The following is a 26,953-nucleotide window of genomic DNA, read 5'->3' on the forward strand; positions in this document are numbered from 1 at the left end:
TCTAAGTTCTGCATGTAAAATTTCTTTCTGCTGCTCTCACATGGGCGTCCTACTCCTGTTTAGTGCTTGCACTTTTTTGGTACTGGTGTGATGTTCATAGAAAGAATGTGCTTTATTTTAATTCTTTTATTTCATAACCTTATTTCTTTTTCCCTTTTCATAATACTCAAGAATACTAAGGGTTGTCCTGTATCTTATCCACATACATAATTATTTTTATTTTTACCCTTTGCTTTTTTTATCTTCCAGGAATGCTTTTAGTCACAACAGACACTCTTGGCCATGACTTTCATGTCTTCCAAATTCTGACTCACCCTTGGTCATCCTCACAAAGTGCTGTCCATCATCTGTATACTCTTCACAGGGGAGAAACAGAAGCCAAAGTAAGTTGTGTATTCTTCCTGAAGTGATTTCCCTGTGTAATATGGTATTTGAGATAGTTGGAGACTTAAATCAACTTGGAGATTAGTAGTTGTGAGAAAACAATATTCTCTGTGGTAGAGTGAGTTCTCATGAATTAAGGAAAGCCACCTCGTTTTGACCCAGTGAGTACCTAAGAAAATATCCACCTTGTTAGAAGTGTTGGTGAGGACTGGAGAACTGGCCTAGCAGTTGTGGTCACTTGCTGTTCTTCCAGAGGACCCCGGAGCAGAACCTGCAGTAGGCACTCCCAGCTTCCTGCATCGTGAGGCTGCTCCCAGCTTCCTGCAGCCACAAGTCCAGAAAATCCCCGAGAACCAGTGTCCTCTTCAAGTTTCTGTGGGCACTTACACACATACACACAAATAAATAGTAAAGTAAAAATATTGCCAGAGCTGGAGAGATGGCTCAGAGGTTAAGATCACAGGCTGCTCTTCCAGAGGTCCTGAGTTCAATTTCCAGCGACCACATGGTGGCTCTCAACCATCTGTAATGAGATCTGGTGCCCTCTTCTGGCCTGTAGGCATATATGCAGACAGAACATTCATAACTAAAAAATGCACACCAATAATTGTTTTTTAAAAAAGAAAAGCCTAGATTAAAGAGAGAGAAAAGGTGAAAGATTTATAGGATCTGAAGAGAAACCAGAGTAACTAGCCGGGCGGTGGTGGCACACGCCTTTAATCCCAGCACTCGGGAGGCAGAGCCAGGCGGATCTCTGTGAGTTTGAGGCCAGCCTGGGCTACCAAGTGAGTTCCAGGAAAGGCGCAAAGCTACACAGAGAAACCCTGTCTCGAAAAACCAAAAAAAAAAAAAAAAAAAAAAGAGAGAGAGAGAGAGAGAGAGAACTTACAGCTGAGTAGATCAGTTTGTCCTTATCTTGCATCCTAACCCCGTTTGGTGCACAAATGAAACGTGTCGTCAGGTGATCTCTGTTTCGGAGGAGCTCCTGAAGAGCTAGTTTTCATTTGCTTGTTTTTTAATATATTTATTTTGAGACAGGTTTTCTTGTAACCCAGGTTGGTTTTGAGTTCACTCTGTAGCCAAGGATAGCCTTGATCTCCTGATCCTCCTGCCTCCACCTCCCCACTGCTTGGGATGCTTGTCACCATAGTAGGCAGGAGTTAATTTTTAAACATTTATGCCTACAGCTATGCAAGCATGAATTTTCACAATACTTTCCTTTATAGGATTTACTGATTATTTTACTAGGTACCAGACATGGAGCCTTATAGTTATTCAGTCATCTCCTCCTCCTCCCCCTTGCCTCTCTCCCTCCCCCCTCCCCCCTCCCCCCTCCCCCTCACCTTGTCTTCTTTTTCAAGACAGGGTTTCTCTATGAAGCAGTCCTGGCTGTCCTAGAACTTGCTCTGTAGACCAGGCTGGCTTCAAACTCACAGAGATCCACCTGCCTCTGCCTCCCAAATGCTGGGATTAAAGGCATGGCCACCATTGCCTGGCTCAGCATTCTATTCTTAAAATCACAGTGCACACACTGTATATTTTTCTTTTTCTTACTAGCCTAAAATCTCAGTAGGTGATTTAATTTCACTGAGCTGGTGACTCTGCAGCTCCCAGCACACCACCACATATCACCCCATTTTAGAATTTGTAACTGTTACACTAGATATGGTAACAGTATCTGTGTTCTCACCACTGAAGAGGTGGAGACAGAAGGAACCAGCTGGGGTTACACAATGAGGTTTGAGACAAGCTGAGAGACTCTGTGTGGGGGAGTTGGGGGGTACAACTAGAAGTTTATTTTTAACATGGCAAACTATTTTAACTTTATGATACTTGTCTGTCTCAATAAATAGTGGGATTTTATTTTTAAAATAAGTTGTACCTTATTGATTCTTGAATATTTTAGGCCACTCACAAAGCCAGACATATTTTCTCTCAGGTTTTTAATTCATTTTTTATTTTTATTTTTTGCTGGCCCAGTGATCAAACTCAGGACTTCTTATAATCATGGCCAGTACTCAGCATCTCTGAGCTGTGGTCCAACCCAGCTCTGGATGGCCAGCATGGCCCACAACCCTCAGTGAACATGCATTCACTATAAATGGGAACATTTTCTTACATAGCCATAAGAAGCCTCTGAAATACTAAGGGAAAAGAAGTCTGCCCTTTGAGCTGTCAACCCCCGCTAAGTGTCATTAGTTGTTTTTCAACACGTGGCAAAAGGATCATCCCCAGGAAAAGGGATTGTCATATTTTTAGTCTACTTCCTTCTGGAACAGTTCACTATTTCTTGGCTGCTTATGATTTCTGTATATTAAACGTTGCATCCCATTTCTTCTCCAGAATCTTCCTCATTGTCACAGAGGTGTTGGTGGTCTCGTTTTATTCTGTGAGGTGGAGTGCAGTTTTCACTGGTAACTTGGGCTGTGTGCTTGAGTTACGCTTTCACCACGTTCTCCAGGCTGGCTTGGAAGCTCCTTCCTCTTGCCTCTGCATGATGGGAATACAAACACGCAGTTCTGCTAATAATTGGATCAGGAGATCAGCGCATCATTATGGTTTTCTTGATTCCTCTTTAAAAAGCATGCATTTGTTCAATAGCTATTTTAGCATTCAGAGTGGTCCAGATTTGGCAAACTGGTACCCATGGCCTCAGATATATCTGAGAAATGTCTTGATACATCTCGATCAGGTTTTGAGCATTCTTTGATGTGGGACTGACTGCCCTTTGTTCATCTCAGTTGCCTTTGTGCTGCATTTTGGGCAGCAGTATTATGTTAGATAGTCCTCTTATGTGTAGATTTCATATGGCACAGTTCACCTCCTTATTCTCATTTATAAAGTCTGTTTGCCTTATAGGCATCCCCAAGCCTCATCAAAACCATGGAGAATTTGAATGTTTTAAGTACTTGACCCCTGTTTTTGATGCCTTGTTTTTTTTTTTTATTAGTGTTATTTGTTTTTGAACTTACCTTGAAGTTCAATGAGGAATAGCAATCTTGCATAAGGTTCCTGATGACAGTAAGTCTTAGGACAGTGTCAGCATTTTTTTTTGGAATAAAGGTTTGGTATTGCCAACTGTATGTCCATTAATCAGGTAGGCAAATGAAATAAAACTTTTCACAGCAATTTCACTTTAGGATCTACCCTGTAATTTGAAATTTCTAAAAGCAAAACATAAAGATATAAGGACTTAAGTTGGTAACCATAAAATTAATTGTTATAAGGTCTTGCCGAAAATTATTTTGAACTGATAAATTGAATACCAATCATGAAATCTGTCTGGCACATGATTTATCTGGCCATCTTTGAATACTTGAAAAATTATATTATTCTGAATTCTTCCAAGAACTCCAAGGGCACTTTAATCAGGCGAGGGAAAAAAAAAAACAAAGTATATGGATCTAATTACGTTGAATTAAGTTGTTTTGTGGTCTTTGACTGGGGATATCCTCTGCATCTGACAGTAATTTTCCTCTTGAAGCACATATGCTGTGAGAAGAATGTCCTTGTTCCAGCAGCAATAGGAGCCACACTGATAGATACCCTGTTAGTAAACTCCAGTGTGTCCCTACCCACGCCCCTCCATACAGATGTCCTGTTAGAGACTCCAGCGTGTCCTACCCACGCCCCTCCATACAGATGTCCTGTTAGAGACTCCAGTGTGTCCTGCCCACGCCCCTCCATACAGATGTCCTGTTAGAGACTCCAGCGTGTCCTACCCACGCCCCTCCATACAGATGTCCTGTTAGAGACTCCAGTGTGTCCTACCCACGCCCCTCCATACAGATGTCCTGTTAGAGACTCCAGCGTGTCCTACCCATGCCCCCTCCATACAGATGTCCTGTTAGAGACTCCAGCGTGTCCTACCCACGCCCCTCCATACAGATGCCCTGTTAGTAGACCCTGTCATGCCTTGCTCAGTCCCACGTCAGTCCTTTTTGTAGTTCATTTGGTGAATAGCAATTTCATTTTTAAAACGTAAAGATTGATGATTCCACGTTAAAACAGTCTTGCAAAGTAATATGATTAATACCTTTTTAGTTCTGAAGTGGAAATGAATCTAATTATTTATATTATTAGTTAAGGCTATTTGTCATTTGTGATAAAAATTCAGTTTTTAAGAAACCCTGTCTCGAAAAACCAAAAAAAAAAAAAAATTCCGTTTTACTGTCTATATTCCAAATACTGTGTATTTACGCTTATACTAATATAATCATGCCACTTTTTTCTGTGTCTTTGGTACGTGTGTACATGGCTGGTTATGCCATTTTCTTCAATCTATCCCTCAAACCTCAATTTTATTAAGATGTAGTTCACAAACTATTGAAGTGTAGAGTTCCCAGGTATCTTACTATATTCTCAATGGTCTCGACTGTCACCTGTGCTCGGCTTCTGTACCTTCCTCATCTCTGAAAACACACACAAGTCTGCATTTCTGCTTCCCCAGCTTTCCTGTGCACGTGACAGAGATAAGCAAATTACTTTCTTTCAACTTTTAATTATCTAGACAAGTGGGAGCCTTTCCATATTTCCTTAGAGCTTATTGAGGACAGGGAAAAGGAACTCGGCACTGTGCTTGATGTCTCCTTGGATGAAAGAGATGGTTTCAGCTCTAGGAGACTGAAGTCAAAGATTCAGAGGTCAGATTCTGAGAGATCTGCCACTGACATCTGAGAGTGTGGAAGGAGCATACATCAGCAAGGAAGGAAAGATAAAGCTGTATTCAAGGACAACATGATTGATCTTTGCAGAAAGTACAAATTACTCTTTTAAAAATATGCACATAATAAATTGTTTTAACAACATTAAAAGTTAGTATATGAAATCAAGTCTGGTGGTGTAGGTCTAAAATCCCAGTGACATAGGAGGGCAAAACAGGAAGATCCTAAGCTCAAGGCCATCTTGGCCAAATTATTGAGACCCTGTCTCTAAAATGGAAAAGAGGGCGGGGCTATAGTTTAGCGGTTATAGCATTTGCCTAGCTTGTCCGAGCCCTGGAGTTCAATCACTGTGTGGATGATGAACTCAAGTGCATGAACTTGCAAATGTAGGTGCGCACACACACAGACACACACACAGACACACACACACACAGACACACACACACACACACACACACACACACACACACACACACACACACACCCCAGAGAGAGAGAGACAGAGACAGAGTCAGAGAATTTCCAAATCCTAATAAGAAGTTAACTTAAATAGATCTTAGCCTCTAAAATGCTACATTATCCAGGCTCTGGGAGGTAGAAAGCATTGCTGGGAGTAAATAAAGGCCTGACTGTGGAAAGTTTAACTGTTGTCTCTTCCTGGAGTAAAGATAGCTTTACAATGTCAATTTTCCTCCCAAGTTTATTTGTAATTTCTATCAAAATCTCAGTGCGACATTTTTCCAATAGCATTTATCAGCTAGTTTTAAAACTTTATATGCCTTACAATGTAGAAATGTTTGCTATCTACCTGATCGCAAGACTTACTGAATTTACATGAATCAAGTTCGGTATTGCAGCCCTCAGGAGGGAGAGGCAGGATTACTGCAGACTCAAGGCCAGTCTAGTCTTCCTGGTGAGTTCTGTTTGAATACAAAACAAGAGAAACAAACATCCAAACAAGTAGTTAGTTAGGAGGGATTTTTGAGAGTTGTGACCTATATACACAGTTGATTGTTGACTAGAAATCTTAGAGGAATGATGGACAAATATGAACCAGTACCCATAAAGCTTTTATAAGGAAACTAAAGAAACTAATGTTCCTTAGGTTTGGCACAGATTTTTAAAAATGTGACACTAACAGCAAAATCCATTAAAGCATGCAATTTATAAACTTTGGCTCATTAAAGTGAAACACTTTGGCCCTTTGAAAGAAACCATTAATTGAAAAAAGAAAAAGACAGAAAGCTGTCTTGCATCCATGATTCCATTTAAGAACAATCAGCTGGTTGGGTTGGCAGAGCGCTTGCCTGGTGTATTAGTTACTTCTCTTGTAGCCATGACAAAATGCTGACAGAGGCAACATGAGGAAGGGAGACTTTGTTTAGCTTTCAGTTCTGGGGTACACAGTCCATCATGATGGGAAAGGTGTGGACTCAGGAGATGGAGGCTGCTGGTCCCTCATCTACAGACAGAAAGCAGTGAGTAATGAGTGCCTGTGCTCAGCTTACATTCTTTGTTAAAACATTTATTTGGTGTGTGTGTGTGTGTGTGTGTGTGTTTTCTTGTGGCGATCAAAGTGAGTTTTCTTGTATTTGTGTTTTCCATCTGGGTGTTTTTTGATCTGCTCTCACCCACTCCACTTGGCTGTTTTTATTCAGTTCTGGACGACAGACCTTGAAACCATGTTAATGTATGTGAGATGACCACAAGCTCTTGATCCCCATGCCCTCACCTCTGGTGTTCTGGGATACAAGATGTTTGTTAGTTACCCTGATCATACCTTAGAAATTGCCTTTCACAAAAATCCACATTTGAGGTATGATCAAGATGGCGCTCTATACATTTTTGGGGAGTTTCTGGTGCCTGCCAGCATTCCTTGACTGCAGGCACATCTAACCCACTCTGTCTCTGGCATCACTGTGGGTCTTCCTCATCTGTGTCATCCGCCCCTATTAATTTTTTATGAAGATTCAGTTTATTGGACATATTTTGTACATTTTTGCTCATATGCCTGCTCTTGGACTCACTCTTCCATTTGGTAACCAGAAGCATTTGTAGACAATACACAAATGAATTGGGCATGCTTAGTCCATGGTCACTTTTGTCATTCTCGGATTAAATAGGTGAGATGGATTTCCATTATTTCCCTGTGCTGATTGCTGTTTACTTCAGCCTTCCTGAGGTCCTGGGGTTGAACAGCTCTCCTGGCCTAGGCGACACGAGCATATTCATCTTAGCAAAGCCATCAGTGAGCATTGGAGAGGAGCTCTGTGGGTCAAGGGGCTACTGAACCCAGGGCAGGGTTTCATATAGCAGTGGGATAATGTGGGATGCCAGGGCCTTGAGATCACCTATTCCCCCTTTGAACCTTTGATCCCATTTTCTTTTCTGGCATCTTTTCACCTTCAAGTTTACCTACCCAAAAGTAGAACTGCATCGTCCCTGGCCCCCATGGGTCAGTTCTGCGGTTAGCTGCTCCTTAAATAGCTGACTTCTAAAAAGCAAGTGCACTTGGCCACTCTATCAGGCAGGTGGCGATGTTGCACTGAGATAGCGAATCAGGTTTCAGCAGGCTTACCCTCAACCAGTGTTCCTTAGGGAGTTCGCTGTTGGCCCTGTTGGACGGCACAAAAGAATTGGAAGCCTGGTCGGTGGTCCCTTGTGAACCTGTCCTCTGGGTAGGTGGTGGAGATTTCTGAAACAAGCATTTAAACCAGTTCAAACTTCCTGGGTGTTGTGAAGCTGACCAGTCATTCCGAAACAAGGAATGGCATACTCAGTGTGAGCCTGAGCCTTTTCCCAGTGACAACTATAATGAGGTGACAGCAACCACTGTCTGGGTGGCAGGTGAGTGAGGACTTTGACCTCACATCCCCAGCTCCGAGTAGCTGTGGTAGGGGCTAGGGAACATCCACGCACACAGCAGGATGCTCCTTCTTCCCAACACCTCCCCGGGTTCACCCTCAGGCTTTGGCATCTCTGTCTGCACCTCCTTCACCTCCATCAAGGTTGGAGGGTTGGCCACAACAGCCAGGTATGTGGCAGCACATTGGTTTCCACCAGTCTCTATCAGATAAGTCAAATTTATGTGGATCCGTTTTCGTGAATGTGTGCCTATTCAATTTTGTGGCTTTTTTTTTTTTTTTGGTATGGGTAGGTTGTATCTATACCACCAATTTCAAAATACTGAATTAGTCCCTTCAAATCACTTTTATTTACAGTCCTACCTTCCATAGTTTGTGGGAACACTCACCTTCAAAAGGCACTTAAGATCTTTTGTAGAATTTGCTGGTTTTTTTTTTTTTTTTTTTTTTTTAAAGACAGGGTCTCATAGCCCAGGCTAGCCTTGAACTCTCAGTTGTCATACCTCTACCTTCCAAATGCTCAGATTATGTTTTGTGCCACCACACCTGTCTTAATTTAAGTTTTTTTTTTTTTTTTTTTTTTTTTTTTTTTTTTTTTTTTTTAAGACAGTGTCTCACTGTGTATCCCTAGTTGTCCTGGAACTCACTGTGTAGACCAAGCTGGCTTCTGCCTTTGCTAGAACTAAAGGCAATACCCAATACCCAACTCTTGTTGTAAACTTTTAAAATCTAGCTCTGTATTACATTACTATGTGCGTGTGTGCGTGTGTGCGTGTGTGTGTGTGTGCGCGCGCGCGCGCGCACGCGCACACACACAGGGCTGTCTCCCCACTGAACAGGATTTAGTGTACACCACAGATCACTGAGGACCTGCTCTCAGAACTGAACTGTTCTTCTGACCTCCGACCCGAAGGTTTCTCTTCTGTACATTTTGTGTGGTCAGGGTGTGGGATCTTCTTGACTGTTCTTTTCAAGTTATTGCCATTTCCTCTGCATGAGGCTGGCTTGGCCAGTGCTTCTCACTTCCCTGTGTTATTCCATCTCGTTTTGGTGTGGGGAGTATCCTTGTCTTGCCCTTTTCAGTCTTATGGGAGTGTTCTTTCTTTTTTTGGGGGGGGGGGTTGTTTTGTTTGGCCTCTGGAGATCTGCCTGTTTCTGCCTCCTGATTGTTGGGTAAAGGTGTGAGCAACCACTGCCCAGCCATTTTTTTTTTTCATTTTTCCCCCCTCTGGAGCTGAGGATCGAACCCAGGGCCTTGTGCTTGCTAGGCAAGTGCTCTATCACTGAGCTAAATCCTCAACCCCATTTTTTTCATTTTTGAATAGCTATTTTGTTCTTGTCTGTTTTCCCTTCTCATTAGCTTTTTCTCTCGTGCTTGTCTCTTCAGCTGTTATTCAGCTTCTTTTCCCTTTCTTTCTTTCTTTCTTTCTTTCTTTCTTTCTTTCTTTCTTTCTTTCTTTCTTTCTTTCTTTCTTTCTTTCTTTCTTTCTTTCTTTCTTTCTTCTCTCTCTGTCTGTCTGTCTCTCTGTTTGTCTCTCTCTCTCTTTCCTTCCCTTTCCGATTCCTTCGGTGTAAGACGTGTTTGTTTGAGTCCTTCCTAAGTAAACAATCTATGGCTATGGTTCTTCCACACTGCACTGGTCTCAAGTCGTATATTCTGATTCACATTCATTTGCTTCCATGTGTCTGTCAGTCTTTCTGAGACTTTCCCTTTGATCTGTGGGTTACTTAATAATGTGTTGTTTAATGATCATGTTTAGTCCCCGTTCCTTCATATTTCTGTTAATTTGTGGTTAGATTATTGTCAGAAAACATGGAGGATTTCATGTCTTTGATGAGGGAAATTTTAGTCGTAGTACTAAAGGAAATTGAAAATCACTGCTTTTTATAATGGTTGCTTTTTCAAATAAATTAATGTCAAATATTTAGCATCCTTGGAGGCTAAGCTCATATTTCCAACTTAGAAATGTGAGAGCATTGAGAGCCTGATTTCCACCATGGTGAAAGCGTCCTTCTGCTTAGTGTTTCTTGTTTCTGTTCGCCTGCTTTCCTATTGCTTATGTGATTACCACTCCTCAGTCTTTCCAAGCTTGCAGTCCATCTCTCCCATTAAATACAGGGCAGAAAAAGGGGCCAACAAAGTGAGTCCCCATTTTGAGCTCTGTTAAAAGTCCTCAAGACAAACAGGATTGAAGTCTTCATTCCTTTTGAATCTTGTGAATTAAAAATAATTTAAGCCTGCTAATTAGCTCAGAGACTTCATCCTAGCAGCGTTTAACTTTGTGGCTTCTCCACAACAACATAATCTCTACGGCACGGACCTGCTAACTACCAAGCATACCACGCAAGGCACCCCAGACACTACTTTGTGTGCTTTGCATAAAGGTTAGCTCAGTGACTCTGCTCTTTATATCTCAGATATTTGTCAGATATCAACTTTCCTGGTTGAAAATCGAGTTCTTCCTTATGCCTCTGAAGGACAGCGGAGGGCGAGAAGTGTGAGGTCTTGCTCTGACTGCTGGTTCCTCTTTCTGCTTCAAACCCATTTCTACTTCCATACAAAATTTTTACATGTAAAAAACATATGAAACACATAATGGTCTTGTTGTCCTTTGTTGAGCAAATAAAGAAAGGATGGAATGAATATTCATCCAGTAAAAGGTTTGTATAGAACCTTTCTCCTACATTCCAAATGTCATCTCCTCAAGCCTGCTTTGATTTCCATTAAGTTTTATTTAATCTTTTGCACATATAGCCTTTTTGAGAAAAGATGTTTTTCTTTTTTTTTTTTCAATTTTATTTTATTTATTTTTTGTAGTATTTTTTTTAAAACATAAAACCAGGTTATAATGTAAATGTTCAGTAAAAGTTATTTTAAAAAGTTTAGTAATTTTGGTCTTTGGGTTTTTATCCAAGCGTTGTTGTCCTCTTTCTGATTTCTTGTCTTCTTCCTCACTCCCTCCTCCTGCATGTTTGCAAAGGTGGAGTTGGTGGTTCAGTCATTAGTCCTGCTTCGCTTAGGACAGGGAGGATTCGGGGAGTGGGGACAGAAACAGCAAGGTTTTTTGTCTCCTCCTCCTCCTCCTTCTCTCCTCCTCCTCCTCCTCCTCCTCCTCCTCCTCCTCCTTCTCTCCTCCTCCTCCTCCTTCTCTCCTCCTCCTCCTCCTCCTCCTCCTCCTCTCCTCTTCCTCCTCCTCCTCCTCCTCTTCCTCCTCCTCCTCCTCCTCCTCCTCTTCTTAAGCTGGGATGTGCTCTTCACAATAAGTCTTGCACTTCTTCAATTAATGTCTCTTTCTTTTGGGGACGTAGGGTAGCTTGGAGGCAGGGTTTTGCTCTGTACCCCATCTCCTGACTCATCCTCTAGGGTACTGACATGGCATGTACGTGCTGCCTCCCCCAGCCTGAGTTTTCTGTCCCTAGCTCATTGCTTTACTGCTACTGTTTCCTTGCCCATTATTTTAGAGATGGAAGCATTAATATCCCTGCTCAGGCTGGGCGGCGGTGGCACACGCCTTTAATCCCAGTACTCGGGAGGCAGAGCCAGGTGGATCTCTGTGAGTTCGAGGCCAGCCTGGGCTACCAAGTGAGTCCCAGGAAAGGCGCAAAGCTACACAGAGAAACCCTGTCTCGGAAAACAAAACAAAACCAAAACAAAAATCCCTGCTCTTAATTTCTTTTATCAGGAAGCTTGGTACTTTCTCAGAATTCTATAACCCCACCTGATTTTGTCTCCGGGAGCACACCGTACACCTGTGTAGAGGAGATGCTGGGCAGGCAGGACTAAGCTTTCGTCATGGTAGGTGGGGCAGTAAGGGCTGAAGATGACTCTTAATTGCCACTCACCAGGTCTCTGTGTAATCATTGCCTATTCAAAGTACAGAAAGTTTTTGATCTGATTTTAACATCATATAGGTATGTAAGCGTATAGAGGCATCACATGATAACAGTATGTACAGTTTCTCTAGCTCATAACTTTTTCTTTCTTTTTTTTTTTTTAAGGAAGGTGCTAAACTAGCTTTGTTTTAGTTTTGGTCATTATGAGGTAGAGTCTAACTTTATAGCCTCTGACTGGAATGGACCTCACTCTATAGAATAGGCTAGCTTTGAACTCAGAGATCTTCCTGCCTCTGCCTCCTGAGTGCTGGGGTTAACTGCTTGTACTACCTCTGGCAGTTTTAAAGTAACTTTTTAAATTAACGTTTGAGATAGTTTATTAGTATATGTTTGGAAGTGTCTGAGATGCTATTTTCTATATTTTAAATGCCAGATTGTAACATCTGGACTTAAATTTATTTGTTTCACCTGTGCTTTGAATTTGACTTTTTTTTGTGTGTGAGTTAAATGGAATTTTAAGTTTGTATATAATGTTGGATAGTCATTTATAAAACTTTAGGCATTTTGTGTTCCATGCAGGTAAATTTGACTGCATTGAATGTTGATTGGCTAAAAATAGATTTTAAATCAGTGAATCACTCATTGCCCAGAAGAATTTGTGCAAATTAAAATTAACTATAGTACAACTGCTGTATGTATTAGGGAACAAATACATTTGCTTTCTGATAGTCCATCTTCATGTTGTTATTGTGAGAAACAAATGTGAGATGTGAATAGTCAAAAATATCTAATTCATAGGAAAGATGAGCTCTCTGGCAGGGCTTTCCAGACCAAGTCAGTACTGTGCGTTTTTCTTTTTCTGATTTCGGGACAGTCTCACTGTGTAGCTTTGGCTGGCCTGGAACTCTCAGTGTAGACCAGGCCAGTCTCAAATTAACAGAGTCACACCTGCTCCAGCCACCCAAGTGCTGGCTTATTATGACCATGTAGCCAGATCTTCCCTTACATTTTATTCAAGTCTTGTTTCATGTAGTGCCAATAGTGAGCTGAGGTGAAAAGGATCCTGGATTCAGTGCCTGCTTACCAGGCTTCCCTACCAGCACTTCTCTTTTCTTGATACAAAGAGTGTCTAAAAGTTGTTGTTGTTTTTTTTTGAGACAGGGTTTCTCTTTGTAGTTTTTGTGCCTGTCCTGGATCTCACTCTGTAGACCAGGCTGGCCTTGAACTCACAGAGATCCTCCTGGCTCTGCCTCACGAGTGCTGGGATTAAAGGCATGTGCCACCACCGCCTGGCCCAGAATTTATTTTATAAATTTGTTATTTTATTATTTTTAAGAGTCTTGTATGTTTTTATGTAATATGTTTTATTTATTATGCATTAACAAATGCTTAGATGTATTCTTAGATAATAACAATCATCCCTGGGTGTTTGATTGATGTATATCTCTAATGTAATTTTCTGAAATAATCATGTGTTATCACTACGTGTTAGGTACTTGTCTCCTGGTTGTGATGAAATGCCTGGCGAGAATCAGTGTCAGCAAGGGTTTGTGTGAGCTGACGGTGGAGGGCGGGTACAGCCCATGAGGGAAAGGCAAGGTAGTGGAAGTGGGATGTGGCTGGTCGTAATGTGACCTCACGAGAAGCAACGATGTGAGTGTGTGTGTGTGTGTGTGTGTGTGTGTGTGTGTGTGTGTGTGTGTGTGTAGGCTAGAAGTAGATGCCAGCTCTCTTTACTTCTCCCCCTTACTATTTGAGACAAGGGGACCCACTGAGCTGGATTCACTGATTGGGTAGACCAGTTTACCTGCCCACTCCTGGGATCCCCCCCCCACCCCGTGGCACTTGGGTTACAGCCTTGCACCACCATGCGGAACCTTAAGCTTTTGTGGCAGGCACTTTCTTTACTCATTGAGGCATCTCCCAGCCTGTGGAACACACAGTATCTATTTCACATAGCTTTGTAAGTCAGTTGTAGGGGACCAAGGAGGCCTCTTCACTTGAAACTGCAGAGACTGGAACCCTCTACTCCAAGTTTGATCAGATCCCCACATGGAGTTTTGGTGACCTGCAAATCATTTTTTAGATTTATTATCCTTTCTTACACAAATTTGTTAAGGAGGCAGCCATTTCTATTCCTGTTTCCATTCTCTTCCCGTCCTTAGGTAAACCTGGATGATTTCAGCTGTTTTTGTCTCTTTCTTCCTTCCCAGGTTCAGGACATCTGTTTCAGCCATGATTGTCGCTGGGTGGTGGTCAGTACCCTCCGGGGTACTTCCCACGTTTTCCCCATCAACCCTTATGGTGGCCAGCCTTGTGTCCGCACACACATGTCACCACGAGTAGTGAATCGCATGAGCCGTTTCCAGAAAAGTGCTGGGCTGGAAGAGATCGAGCAAGAACTGACATCTAAGCAAGGAGGCCGCTGTAGTCCTGTTCCGGGCTTGTCCAGCAGCCCTTCCGGCTCCCCTCTGCATGGTAAACCCCCCCCCACACCACCTCTCTCTCTCCTGCTTGCTGTATGACATGAATTTTATTGGCTTGGGATCAGATGCAAGTTTTTATAGTGTGTTTGTGCTGTGATTAAGTCCTAAGCACATTTACAAAGTTCATATTTATTAAATCAATTAAAATTGTGAAACAGAGTGATAATGGTGATCTTTTCATGGTATTTTAACTGCTTTGCATTTTCAGTGTATAATTAGTATTCGGTTTGAGACTGAGTCTGTTTTCGTAACATTTGGATATGTATTCCAGAAGATCCTTTGTGTACTCGGCTGATACTGCAGTTCAGTAAGAAATATTTGTTATCATAATGGAACTGTCACAAGCTGTGTACTCGTACTTCATTTTTAAGTAAAGCTCTCTGGGATTCATCCCGGTACGTTACGGCAGAACAGAAAGTCACTTTTCAATACCATCATCCTGATCAATAAATGGAGCGTTACCAAAATCCTTCCCTGTCCACCTCTTTCTAATATTAAACCATTTCTGGATATCATGGTGTTCACCTGCATTTAAAAATACGTTTACTCCAGCGAAGCCCTTAAATATGTTCTGTTTGATGTTAACAAACTTGTATATAGTGGATGTGTTTTTTATAAGAGCTGTTCATGCTGTGGGGTGGTTTATTTGGTTTTGTTTTGGACACAGTCAACTTCAAACTGTAGCCCAGCCTTATTTTGAATTTGGCCTTCCTACCTTGGACTCGTGCGTGCTGGGATTACAGCCCACGCCCTTCTTCCTCTCTTGTTTGTGGTGGTGTTTCTGTAGGTGGCAGTCAGTTCAGCTGGCTTGCGGGGTTCTAGGCCAGCCTCTCTGAAAGGCTGCGTCTCAGCTGCTCACCCATCTCCTGTGCAGTCATGCCGCTGTTTGGTTATTGTGCCCGACCACACTGAATTCTAACGATGCAATGAAGTTCTTCTCTTGTTTCTTGTTAAAAATGTATAATCATTTTTGAGTGGGAATTCTGAGTCATTTTATAAGTGAATCTTTTATGATTTTTTTTTCATTATTCTAAAGTTTGTTTCAGATAATGTCTCACAAGTATAACCTTCAGTAGTCTGGAACTCATAATCCTCCTGCCTCAGCCTCTGGAGAACTGTATTATAGGTGTACTCCACCATACCCAGCTAATGTGATTTTTCACACCATTGACTCTGGAAGGGTTGTGCCGTTTCATTCCCTTCAAAAAGACTTAACATGTTGATACTTGCTTTCTGGAGCCTTTCATATTCTCCTTAATAGTGACCATTTTATATTTTCAAAATTGAGGTATTTTATATGGGGAGATTATGGTTACTACAATAAAGACTCCTTACTTTTTATCCTCCTGAAGTTCATGTAAACATGAACACATGCACAGTGCTGTCAGTCATGACCCCTGTCTCTCAAACACTTGCCTCTCTGCAGCAGGGAATCACCCATGCTTCAGGCTGTTCCTTACTGTTTATCTCCCCCCCCCCCCCCCCCCCGCCCCATCTATCCCACTGGTTCTGTCCTCGTCGCTGGTTCAGCGGCCTCACATGCAGGCCATCCTTGGTCCTGCTGACACTCGGTGAAGTTCCTTCCCTTCGTGTTCTCTCTCATTGGAGGCTTCGACCTCAGAGCAACGCTTGTTTCTCTTCATTCTCTCTGTGTCTTCCATGTCAAAACAAAATGGGCATTGTTGTTGGTTAGTTCTAAAAATGATGTATTTACACTTTGTGTGGGTAAACAGTCTGATGCTGGTTACAAACAATGTAAACCTTGGAGCAGGGAGGGATTCATCTTGAAAATGAATCATGCCTTGGCTGCTCTGTCTTGTTTGCGCTCTTTTTAGCAAAGTGAAGGAAACTGTTAAATAACAATTGATATAGGGGTATTTCCTTTTAGCCTTTTGGAGCCAACCCAGTTTAGGTTGAGGATTCTTGTATCTTTTTTTGTAAGTTTTCCAGAGGATGTTTATTTATTTGAAGTATATTCTTTGTAAATATCTCTTTCATTTCCTATCTTGTTGAAGCCTTGGGCTTCAGAATGGATGAGACACTCTTATGTTGAGATTCTCGAGTATGCTCTAGGAGAAATGCACACTCACTTCTTTATGAATCTAGAAAACACACGACAGTGTCCGGAGAGGCTGCTGGTGGCAAGTGCAGTGGTTCCTTATCACATTATATGGGAAATAACATCTGGTTATATCTGAAATAGGATCATATTTTATGTGGAATAATCTTCAATTATTGTTTCTTCAGATACTGTCTGTGCTTACCTCTACTTTGAAATTGCATTTGACTGTAGTGTGACTTTAATATGATTTCATGTATCTCTATGCCCCCACATTAAAAAAATAAGACTTTTACTATAGCATCATTTTCCTTAGTAAGCATATGCATTTATGTTTAATTAATATGTGTTATTCTCAGAGTACATGGCCTTTTCTAGATTTGCAAGTGGTTTGTCATGCAGGAATAATGATGGATCTCTGATAATTATTTCTTCCCTCATTCATTTCAGTTACCTCTAGCCTTATTTGGAAAAAGCTATGAAACCATTTCCTTCATTAACCACAATATGCTCTCATAACTTTCTGGTGAAAATTGTGTGCCTCACCAAGCTGTAAGGGTGGAGAATGTCCGTCCCGTCTGAGCTCCATCTGACACCAAGATTTCTGCCCATTCCGAGTACCCTCCTTGTATTCCCTTTTGGGAAACTCAGTCTTGTTTTATGTTTCTTTACCTGAAGTTGTCTTTACAGCTTTGTTGCTTGTTAACTAAACTAGCCACCTAAAACTTCTTAAGCAGTGCCTTAATGTTGTTTTAGGTTTGTTGCTCTTATTTTAATATAATAATTATTTATTGACACACCAGTTTCTCTTATTGACCTCAAAGTTTGGAAAATCTTTTTGTTTTCACTTGTTCTCTTGGCTCCTTGTGTACCAGTTGGTAAAATATCAAAGACATTCAACATGTTTAGAAGTGATTCCAAGAGAAACAGTGCATTTTGTTATTTTTCTAGATTAGTTTTTAAGTTAGCATAAACAGTTGCATTATGGCATTTTCATACATGTATAAAAGGCAATTTAGATTTAAATCATAACTTGCCAGAATGGAGAGATTTTTATTCATGGTAACATTGCTTTTCAATTTGACACATGTAAGATGATCACTTTACTCAGCCACTGTGAATTAATGTTTTTTTTAATATGTGTGTTGAGTCAGCAAAACAGACGTTTGGTGAGCAAAGCGGAATATGTCTGTGTTCTTGCAACTGTGACAGATTGAAAGAATGGCAGGGAATACAGGGAGTGGTGTTGTACACCTTTAATCCTGGTACTCTGGAGGCAGAGGTGGGGCTATAAAGTGAGACCCTGTCACAGAAAGAATAGAAGAAATAGGAAGTGCCTAGAAAGGATTTCCACTTGAACTCACCATCCTGTTTGTGGATGTCACCGTGGTGATAACTGAGCAAAGACCTGATGGATCTGAGGGGAAACTTAGGCAGATGAGCAGACAGCACAGCTCTGACCTGAGCTGAGAATACGTCTGGTGTGCTCGGGCGACAGCAGGACAACTGGGATGGTCCAGCACAGTGTCCCCACAGAATGCTGATGAGCTCAAGTCAGGCCCCTGCTCATAGTAGACTTTGACCCAGAGTGTCATGGGGACACTGGGGTGGGTTTTGAAGACAGGAGTGTTGTCAGACTGGGCTTTGGTTGCTCTGAGTGGAAATTTGTATGGAAAAGGCACAGTGTGAGGGTGTGCAAAGGGAGAAACCTAGAGAAGCCGTGAGGGAGTGTCGACAAGGGCCAGCAAGAGAGGACTGCGGAGTTTGAAGTAGGTTGTCAGTCCGGTTTGTTAGAGCCATGTAGACTTTCTGAGTTTATATGTGTTTCTGTGTGCTCATATTTGTGTATACATGTGTTTAGTGTCACAGAGTCTCTCCTCTAGCCCAGGCCAACCTAGAGCTCACTTTTATTAACCCATTGTTCTCTCATTTTCATGGCAGTCTTCCGACATTAACCTCTCCATTGCTGGATTATAGGTGTAAGCCACCACAGCCTGCTTCAACGCAGTTGTTATGGTAGAACCATCTGAACTTTTTTTTTTTTCTGCTTACATTTTATGTCCAGTAGGAAAGAATGGTTGAGTCATGGTGACTAGCAATGGTTTTGGTTTGAAAAGCTAGAAGAATTGGGGTTGTTTTCAATTGCAATAGAAACACTGTGCATCAGCAGGTTTGGGGATAAAAACAGGATTGAAAGTTTTGATACGTTCAGTTTAGGCTCTCTCACTTTCCCACTCATTTTCTCTTATCTATCCCTTTTTTCTTCTTTCTCTGTCTTGTCCCTTATCCTGTCCTTTTTCACCTCCTTAGAGACAGGGTCTAGCATGATGAGATTACATGTGTATCTGGACACTGGTACAATGTCCCATGTTCTTAGCATGGTTCATATGTAGTTCTTGAATTGCTGGGAGGTGATGCATTTGTATGGGGATAGTGATCAGAAGGTGTGGGTGCAGGTTGAAACACATGCAAGAGAGGAGCTCCTGGGGAGAGTGATTATGGGTAAGAGATGTCATCCCGGAAGTCACCAGCAAGTGATAGGAAGTAAAAAACCATATACAGGAAGTGACCAGGAGAGAGGTAAGGATTGTGTTAGGTTCACTGGGTAGTAAAGGTAGGAACTGACCGTCAGAGACTGGTAAGAGCATTCTGGGAAGGGATTTAGTCAGAAGAGAAAATTGGTACCATCAGATACTGATTGGGTGGGTTTTTGTTTGTTTGTTTGTTTTCTGGAAAGTAAGAGAGTGGGAGGAAGTTAGGGGACAGAGGAGACTGCATTTGTTTCTCATAGATTTGGGTACTGAGGATGGGTGAAGGTCTGTGGGGCTGAGTGAGAAAGGCCAAGGAAGGACGCAGTCTTCTAGGTTCACCATTTACTAAAATTAAGAAGCAGCCTTGCTTTCAGGCCTCACCGTCTGTCTGTCCTGTCTGTCCTGCTGCAGCTGGAGTTGCACTCCTCTTACCTCCTGGAGTCACACAGACCTGACCTTCAACCTCTGAACTGCACTGACTGCTCACCACTTGCCTCAGATTTAGTCATTTTTTTGTGATGCTGAGGTCAAACCCAGGGCCCCTCTGATGGTTTCATGGTCTCCATCACTAAGCTGTATGTTGAAAAGGTAATAGAGGACCTGGGGTCAGATTCTACAGGATGGACTCCTCCCATGATTCCCAGCTGGAATCTCAGGCAATCTTCTTGCTCTGGCTACTGAGACCCAATTTTTTACCTATAAAACAGGGATAATAATATGCCCAACCTCGTGGGGTCACCATGAAAATGGCAGCGCGGTGAACGGTGCTTGGCGCATATGAAACACTCAGTAAAGCTCAGCTGCTGTCACTTAGAACTTGCTGCTGTTTATTGGCAATGTGTAGGATTGATTCGTTTCTCGTTCTTAAAAAAATTAAGTAAATAGTTCAGTGAATATTATTAAATGAAATAAAAATTCAAACTTACTTTATATAGGCTTTAAATGTGGACCTTAACTTGTAACTGTTTCTGAAATGGGAGATGATACCAATACACAATTGAAAGTGGTCCTCTTGGTGTCTCACCCGAGTTACAGAGTTTGGTGTGTGGGTGTGTGTGTGTGTGTGTGGGTGTGTGTGTGTGTGTTCCTGACAGCCTTCAGGGATGGCCCTATTTGCTTTTACTGTTGCTTTAATTTGAAATAGGTTTTCCTTTTATGTTTAAGAATATAGTGGCCACCCTGTCATGAGTCTTTTAAGGATTGATCGCCTGCCTGTCCACCCGCCTGCCTGAGCCCACCCTGGGGTAGGGGCTCCTCTCCAATAGCCCAGGCTGGCCTCTCTATGTAGCTAAAACTAGCCTTGAATCACTGATCCCCCTTCCTGCCTTCACTGCCCCATGTCCCTTGGCTCCGCATCGTCGTCGTCGTCGTAGTCGTCGGTCTAGGGAAGGGAATGTGGTTGAGCTGCAGCTTCTGGCAACTGAATTCCAGATTCTGCTCCCTCCCAACCCCAGATTGGAGGGCTTGGAAGGTGGCCTCTCATTTCAGAGCTGCTGCTGGGTTTCAGCAAAAGGCTTACAAGTCCAGCAGCATCTCTTCCCTTCTAGCATCTGTGTGTGGCGTTCATGTCTTACCGCTCAGAGACTGTTTATAGCCTTCATTTGATGGCTTACTGTAATTATTTACTTTGGTTGATAGGGAGTTTTCTTGATACAGACCGCATCCCATTGTAAATACAAAGCAGCCCCACAGCTCCGCCTCGCATAGCTTCACCTCCTCGCCGAGTCCGCACCAGTACATCACTGTTTACTTGTGGACTGAAGTTTCCATGAGTGTTTTAATTTTTGCCAAGAAAATCAATCATGTGCACTGTAGTTCTGCTTTAAATTTCATGCCTCATCTGACACAGAGTATATAAATGGTACAGACACGTTATATGGGAGAGCCTCCTTGGGGTCACTTAGCACCTGGGGTTTTGCTCATTCCATGTAGTCTGTTGCCTGAGGTCGATGCAGCCTTGTTTCTAATCTGTTGTTTTGAAAACTGAATGTTTTCCTGGCTCCCGAGTCATCCTCTGGAAATGTTGGCATAATATTATGCTCATTTTGACATTCACTATACACCAACATCACCCACATTTTAAATATTTTCATGTCATTTTCTGTCATTGTGCAGAGCAGATGAGCTCTTTATGCAAATGTTTGGAAAAGGATAATCTCACAGCCCCTTCCTGACAGCAAAATGTCTAATTTAAAAACCACATAGGAAGCAAGGTGTGCTGACTCAAGCCTATGGTTCCATTACCCCGGCAGCTGAGGCAGGAGGATTGTTATGAATTTGGGACTAGCCTATGCTACAGTGTGAGACCCCATCTAAAAAATGAATAAATAAATAAATAAATAATAAAATAAAAATTAGTAATTGAAAAAACTGTCCAAGACAGCAGCTGTTCTTTTTAGCTCATATTCTTTATAGCAGCTTGAGGTTCACAAAAGCATTAAGAGGGACGGACATATAGTACCTGGAAAGATGATTCAATGTATAAAGTGTTTCCTACATAAACACAGGAATCTGAGTTCATCCCCCAGCACCCACCTGCAATCCCAGCTCTTGGGAGGCAGAGACCAGAGGATCTGTGGAACATGCTCGCTGGCTAGCCAGTCTGGAGTCTGCAAAGCTCTAGGTTGAGTGATAGACCCTGCCTCAAAAAATGAGGTGGAGAACAGTAGAGCAATAACCATGTACAGGTGAGTGAGGATAGACTGACATGTGTACACACACACACACACACACACACACACACACACACACACAAAAAAAAAAACTCATAGAAATGCATGCACTCACGGACATAGGCATGCTAGCAAAACAGGGTATGGGAAGTGCCATGTGTGAGGAAGATAAGTGATGCTGTGAGAACCCTCTGACCTTCTAGATAACACACAGAGTTCTGTGCTGTGCGCACTAAAATGTTTTTTTAAAATAAAATTAGACTCAATTTAAGTACTGTAGTATTTTAGGTTTTTTAGATAATAAACTCTTAAATGACACAAGGAAACTTAAAATAAGTGCTAAAATTAACGTAATTAGCCTGTGAGGCTAATGCAGTTTTTTGTTTTGCTTTTTTTCTACTTATCAATACAAAGTTTACAATTTTATCATTAAATGATTAATGAAATATGCCTCTAGAGGGCAATGTTTTCTCAGCTTTCCAGTTACTGTCATCAAGGTTTGAACTTGAGTACTCCGGGAGCAGCTGGCCTGTAAGGTCTGACATGAGCCCCTCTTGGTTTCATTGTGTTTCTGTGGTTCCTTCCCCACAGTATTCACAGGGAATTGAACTTAGGAAATGTGTTACTATCGACTTATATTCCTTTGAGTACTGTGTGTGCATCTTCAGTTCCTATGCGCGCAACCTCACAGGTCTATGGAGAAGCATTTTTAGTTCTGTTATTTTCAGAAGGCTGTGTCAGCCTGTCCCCAGCCCTCCGGTCCTGGAGTATCTGAGCTTGCTTTTTGATGCCTGTTTGCCAGGACTAGATCCCGTGGTTTAGGCACTCTTAGAGCTGTTGATTCCTTCTTTGCTCTTAACATTGATTGGGCCTGACCTTCCCTCCCTGCACCACGTCATCCCCAGTGGCCTCTTCTTTTCAACGCCTCATAATTTTTTCTCTGCTGTTTTCTTCTATGCCCTTTTCTGGAAATCCTGTGACATGAATCTCGAATCTCCTACCTTGGGCCCCACACTCCTGTCTGAGCTTTTGTCTTTCTCTTGTTGTTTATGAGGGATTCCCCAGGCCACCTTCCAGGGTTCTAGTGCATTCTCATTCCACAGTGTCCTTAAGAGAATTTTCTTTGAACGTTTCTTTTACTATCAGTTCTTTTTCTTAGTTTATGTATAGTCTATTGTTTATCTTTTAGAGATAATTAATGTCTTCGGAGTTTTTATTTTTTACTGGTGTTATCGTCATTTATTTCTTCCTTCTTCTTTTTAAAAAAATATTTACTTTTATTTCATTTGCATTGGTGTTTTGCCTGCATATATGTCTGTATGAAGCTGTCCAATCCCCTGGAACTGGAGTTACGGACAGTTGTGAGCTGACATGTGGGTGCTGGGGATTGAACTTCTGGAAGGACAGTCAGTGCTCTTAACCACGAGTCATCTCCCCAGCCCCTTCCTTCTTCTCTTTGTTGTTGTTTATCTTTCTTTCTCAGTCCTGACTCTACACTGTACTTAAACTGGATAAATTTAGAAGGACTGGTGCCTGGATCTCATTGCTGTGATTAAACCACATACTGACTTCAGTGATCTAGAATCCTTGACTGACCACTGGGTGATAATTGCTGTTTCAGTCTTTAGTTATATTACTAATTTGCTTTTATTTTATTGTTTAATTTTCTTGACCACTGAAACATCTTTGCAGCGCCCCTTCTCCCAACTTAATGGTTACGAGCACTGTCTGATCTTCCAGAGGATCTGGGTTCAATTCCCAGTACCTACATGTGGACTCACAATTATTCCAAGAAATCTGATGCTCTTGCACCTGCAGGTGGTATGCATACATATGTGCAGGCAAACTCCCATACCTATGATGTAAAAGTCAATGTAAACCAAATTCACCATCTTCCCAGTAAAGGGGTCATCCTGTCTTCTGCTCTGGGAACTCTGAGGAGGTGAAGAGTGCAAACTCTGAAGTTGATTTTGATAATTGCAGGAGGTAAAAGATTTCCATCAAGTGGTCAGAATAATAAAAAAGGTTTGGAGAATTATTTGAATATTATTATTTGCTTGATGAAGAGGATGGGTAGGTAAGAATTCTGTTCTGATTCTCTTGCTCTAGGGATATTTCTGGGAATCATGGAGATGGAACAGTTAAAAAATGAAAGACAAGAAAAAAGAGCGAGGTCACCCTTGTGCCAGGGTTATATATGCTGAGAAATGAAAGCTAGGCTGGTCCCGGAATTCGACCAGTGTGGATGGCTCATGAACTGGAAGGGGGCTGAGGGAAGGAAAGGGATTTCGGGTTCGTTGAAAGAGATACTCACTTGGTTCAAGTGTTTGTGCAGGTGAGCATTTTCATGCCACAAGGAGACACCAGAGAGAAGTATTTTAAGTAGACAGGAATTCTGTGGGCATGGCTATTTGTGGCGACTGTTCAGTGTTCAGATGTGTCTCGGCTAGTGAATGATGTACAGGTGTTCACTCTCATGTAGACGTGGCATGGATTGAAACATTCACCTTGTATAAAAAACAATAGATTTCGAAAAAGGTCAGGTGTCTGAACAGATATATGAATATGGTGTTCCTGCAGTGATCCAGGACTTCACAGTGGAGACTCCAAGGGAGAGGAGGGGTCACTCTCTGTCAGCTGTGCTGGGTCCAAGACTGTCCATGGACCCACCCTGTGCCTCTTTTTTTTTCCCCTTGAGACAGGGTTTCTCTGTTTAACAGCCCTGGCTGTCCTGGAACTCACTCTGTAGACCAGACTGTCCTTGAACTCACAGAGATCTGCCTGCCTCTGCCTCCTGAGTCCTGAGATTAAAGGCGTGTGCCGCCCTCACCTGGTCACATCTTGTACTTTTAATGCTCAAGGATTTTCTATATAAAGGGTTTTGATGTACAGAGGTAAATTTATGAATATACTTTTGTAAAACTGGAGCCACGTACCCAGATATTTCTTACAGTGTGCTAAATTTAAATTTTTGTTGTTAGCAGTTTGATTTTAGGAATTGTTGGTTATTTAGGGAGTAAAAATTGAGCATTAGTTTCCTGTTTTTATTTCTTAACTGGTGTATGTAAGCACCTGTTTCCAAGCTAGAATTGAAAATATATGTGAGTGTTAATGGGTTTATCTTCCTTTTGTCAAAACCGCTGATGTGGCCTCTTCACACCACACGGCGGTCTTTGTGTTCTGTGGAGATCTGGTGCTCTTTCCCATCTGAAGGAAATGCATCTTTGACACTTCTCATGACCTGAGTCATGATGCTGAAATAGAGCCAGAAAATATTCTTAACAGTAATAAGAAGGCAGGCTTCCGTTAGTTTGGAGGAGGGTAAAGGGCCAGAGAATAGTGGGAACTAGGGCTGTGAGGAGATGGTCCACCATTTCAGTTTTCATCTTTTTTCTTCTCTCTCTCTCTCTCTCTCTCTCTCTCTCTCTCTCTCTCTCTCTCTCTCTCTCTCTCTTTACTATTATGAACATTACTTACATTTTTTGGCCATGCTTGTTACTCAACATAACGTGCTTTGATTATAATAGTTATTTACTGTTTTTTTTTTCTTCCTTTTTTTTCTTTTTAAAGAAAGAGTTCTGTAGCTCAGGCTAACCTGCTGTGTAGCCAAGGGGGACCTTGATTTCTTGATCCTCCTGTCTCTACCTTCTGAGTGCTAGGATTATGCAAAACTTTTGATTTGAATTTTTTTTAATCCCTGAGACAGTGTTTCTCTCTGTAGCTTTTGGAGCCTGTCCTGGAACTCACCCTGTAGACTAGGTTGGCCTCACAGAGATCCGCCTGGTTCTGACTCCCAAGTGCTGGGATTAAAGGCGTGCGCCATTACTGCCCAGCTTTGATTTGACTATTTAATTGTTCATCAGACTGCCCATTCTTTGATTTTTGTTTTTTAGTTTTCCATGTGTTAAGTCAATATCCTTTTTTAAAGGTTATGTGGTGGCACATTCTTCTTCTCTGAACTTGGGTAATTGAGAAAGGAGGATTTTCATACACTCCAGGTCATACTGGAAAAATGTTAAAACTAACTGGCTAACTACACATAAAGAAAAAGAAGATAGGAGTTATCGCTTGCAGCTAATTCAGTATTTCCTTCTATTTCAGAGTGTGGTTTTTGTTTTTTTTCTGAATGAACTCTTGATACTTTTACATTGTGTGTGTCATGGTGTAAACAATGTAATGTTTGATAACTCTGTTTCCTCTGTCCTTATGGTACAGACTAATTGTGAGAGAAAGATGAGCAGCAGGTATGCAGTATTCTTGGGCTAGGCAGCTGAGGTGTTAGGTTTGGGTTGCTCTTCATACTCCATGTTTGGTTGCAGGGATTTTAGGATCTGGTGATTTGATTTTGGAGTTTTTCACTAGGATCAGATGTGCTCATCTCTGCTTACTTTGTTCTAGGATTGATCTAAGCTTGCTTCAGAGGGGTGCTGAGTACTGTGGTGCTTTGAGGAAATGTGTAAGGAGCTTGTTCCTTTGTCTTGAGATTGGTCATTGCTGTGTAGCCCTGGCTGGCCTGGTACTGGCTGGGTAGCCTTGTTTGGTTCAATTTCAAGGCAATTCTGCCTCAGCCTCGCAAGTGCTGGAATTATAAGTCTGAGCTACTACCTAGGGCCAGGAATTTGAATCTTAGGATAAAAGGCTCCGAATCTTTTCTCATTGTTTTCTATTTATATGAAGAATTTGCATAGTGTATAAAGAATATTGTCAATAGTATGTAGAGGATGGATCCGCCTGTCTCACTTTTTGCATATATATATATATATATATATATATATATATATATATATATATGTGTAAACCTAAGTCATCTTTTGGGTTTCCAATCTCTGTTGAATGAGTGCTGTAGTTATGTTAATGTTAAAAATGAGTTAGGATTAGTAAAATGTGCCCAGTATTAAGAACACTAGCTCCTAATAAATTTTTTTTTGTCTCTAAAATCTTGGAGTGCTCTGAGATAATAAACTGAAGTGATGAACTTACCATAGTTTTTATTCATTGAGTTTGTAAATTGTTTTTACTGTGTGACCATGAATAAATCTTTTCCTTTTTAGGCAGTTAAAACTTTTCAATAGGATTGCTTACATTTTCCCTTTTGTGCTCTTTTCCTCTCTGTGGTCTTGCACCTTGCCTTGTTTGTACCTGTGTGGTTTTTTTTTGGTTTTGCCCCACCTCATTCTAGCCCACATCCTGCCCTTTGGAGTAAATTGTACTTACTGTACTTGCTGTCGTTGTAGTAGTGACCATTTCTTCTTAAGTTGTACTCTTAGGTCATGCTTCCGATTCCACCTAGTTGTTTTGGCTTCTAGGAAGCGTTTGCATTTAGACAGTACAGTAGCATGCAGGACTTTCAGAGTGAGGAGCACAGGAGAATATACAGAGAATCAGGAAGGAACATCCAGAGAATTTCTTGTTGAATTGTTTACACAATTGTATAAACATGTTATGTATAAATATAATAG

The 26,953-nt window shown here is 41.7% G+C and overlaps 1 protein-coding gene across 8 annotated transcripts in view; it reads left to right on the plus strand.

Annotated features, from left to right (window-relative positions):
- Bcas3 (BCAS3 microtubule associated cell migration factor) overlaps nucleotides 1-26,953 on the plus strand; it is a 502,957-nt gene that overhangs the window by 153,366 nt on the left and 322,638 nt on the right. For all 8 annotated transcript variants that reach the window (XM_028878299.2, XM_028878296.2, XM_028878294.2 and 5 more), the window contains exons 14-15: nucleotides 250-383; nucleotides 13,960-14,224. In XM_028878299.2, coding sequence (XP_028734132.1) covers nucleotides 250-383; nucleotides 13,960-14,224 — 399 coding nt within the window. The remainder of the gene's footprint in view (nucleotides 1-249; nucleotides 384-13,959; nucleotides 14,225-26,953) is intronic.

The sequence above is a fragment of the Peromyscus leucopus genome, chromosome 8b (genome assembly GCF_004664715.2).
Source record: "Peromyscus leucopus breed LL Stock chromosome 8b, UCI_PerLeu_2.1, whole genome shotgun sequence".
In the NCBI taxonomy this organism is placed as follows: Eukaryota; Metazoa; Chordata; class Mammalia; order Rodentia; family Cricetidae; genus Peromyscus; species Peromyscus leucopus.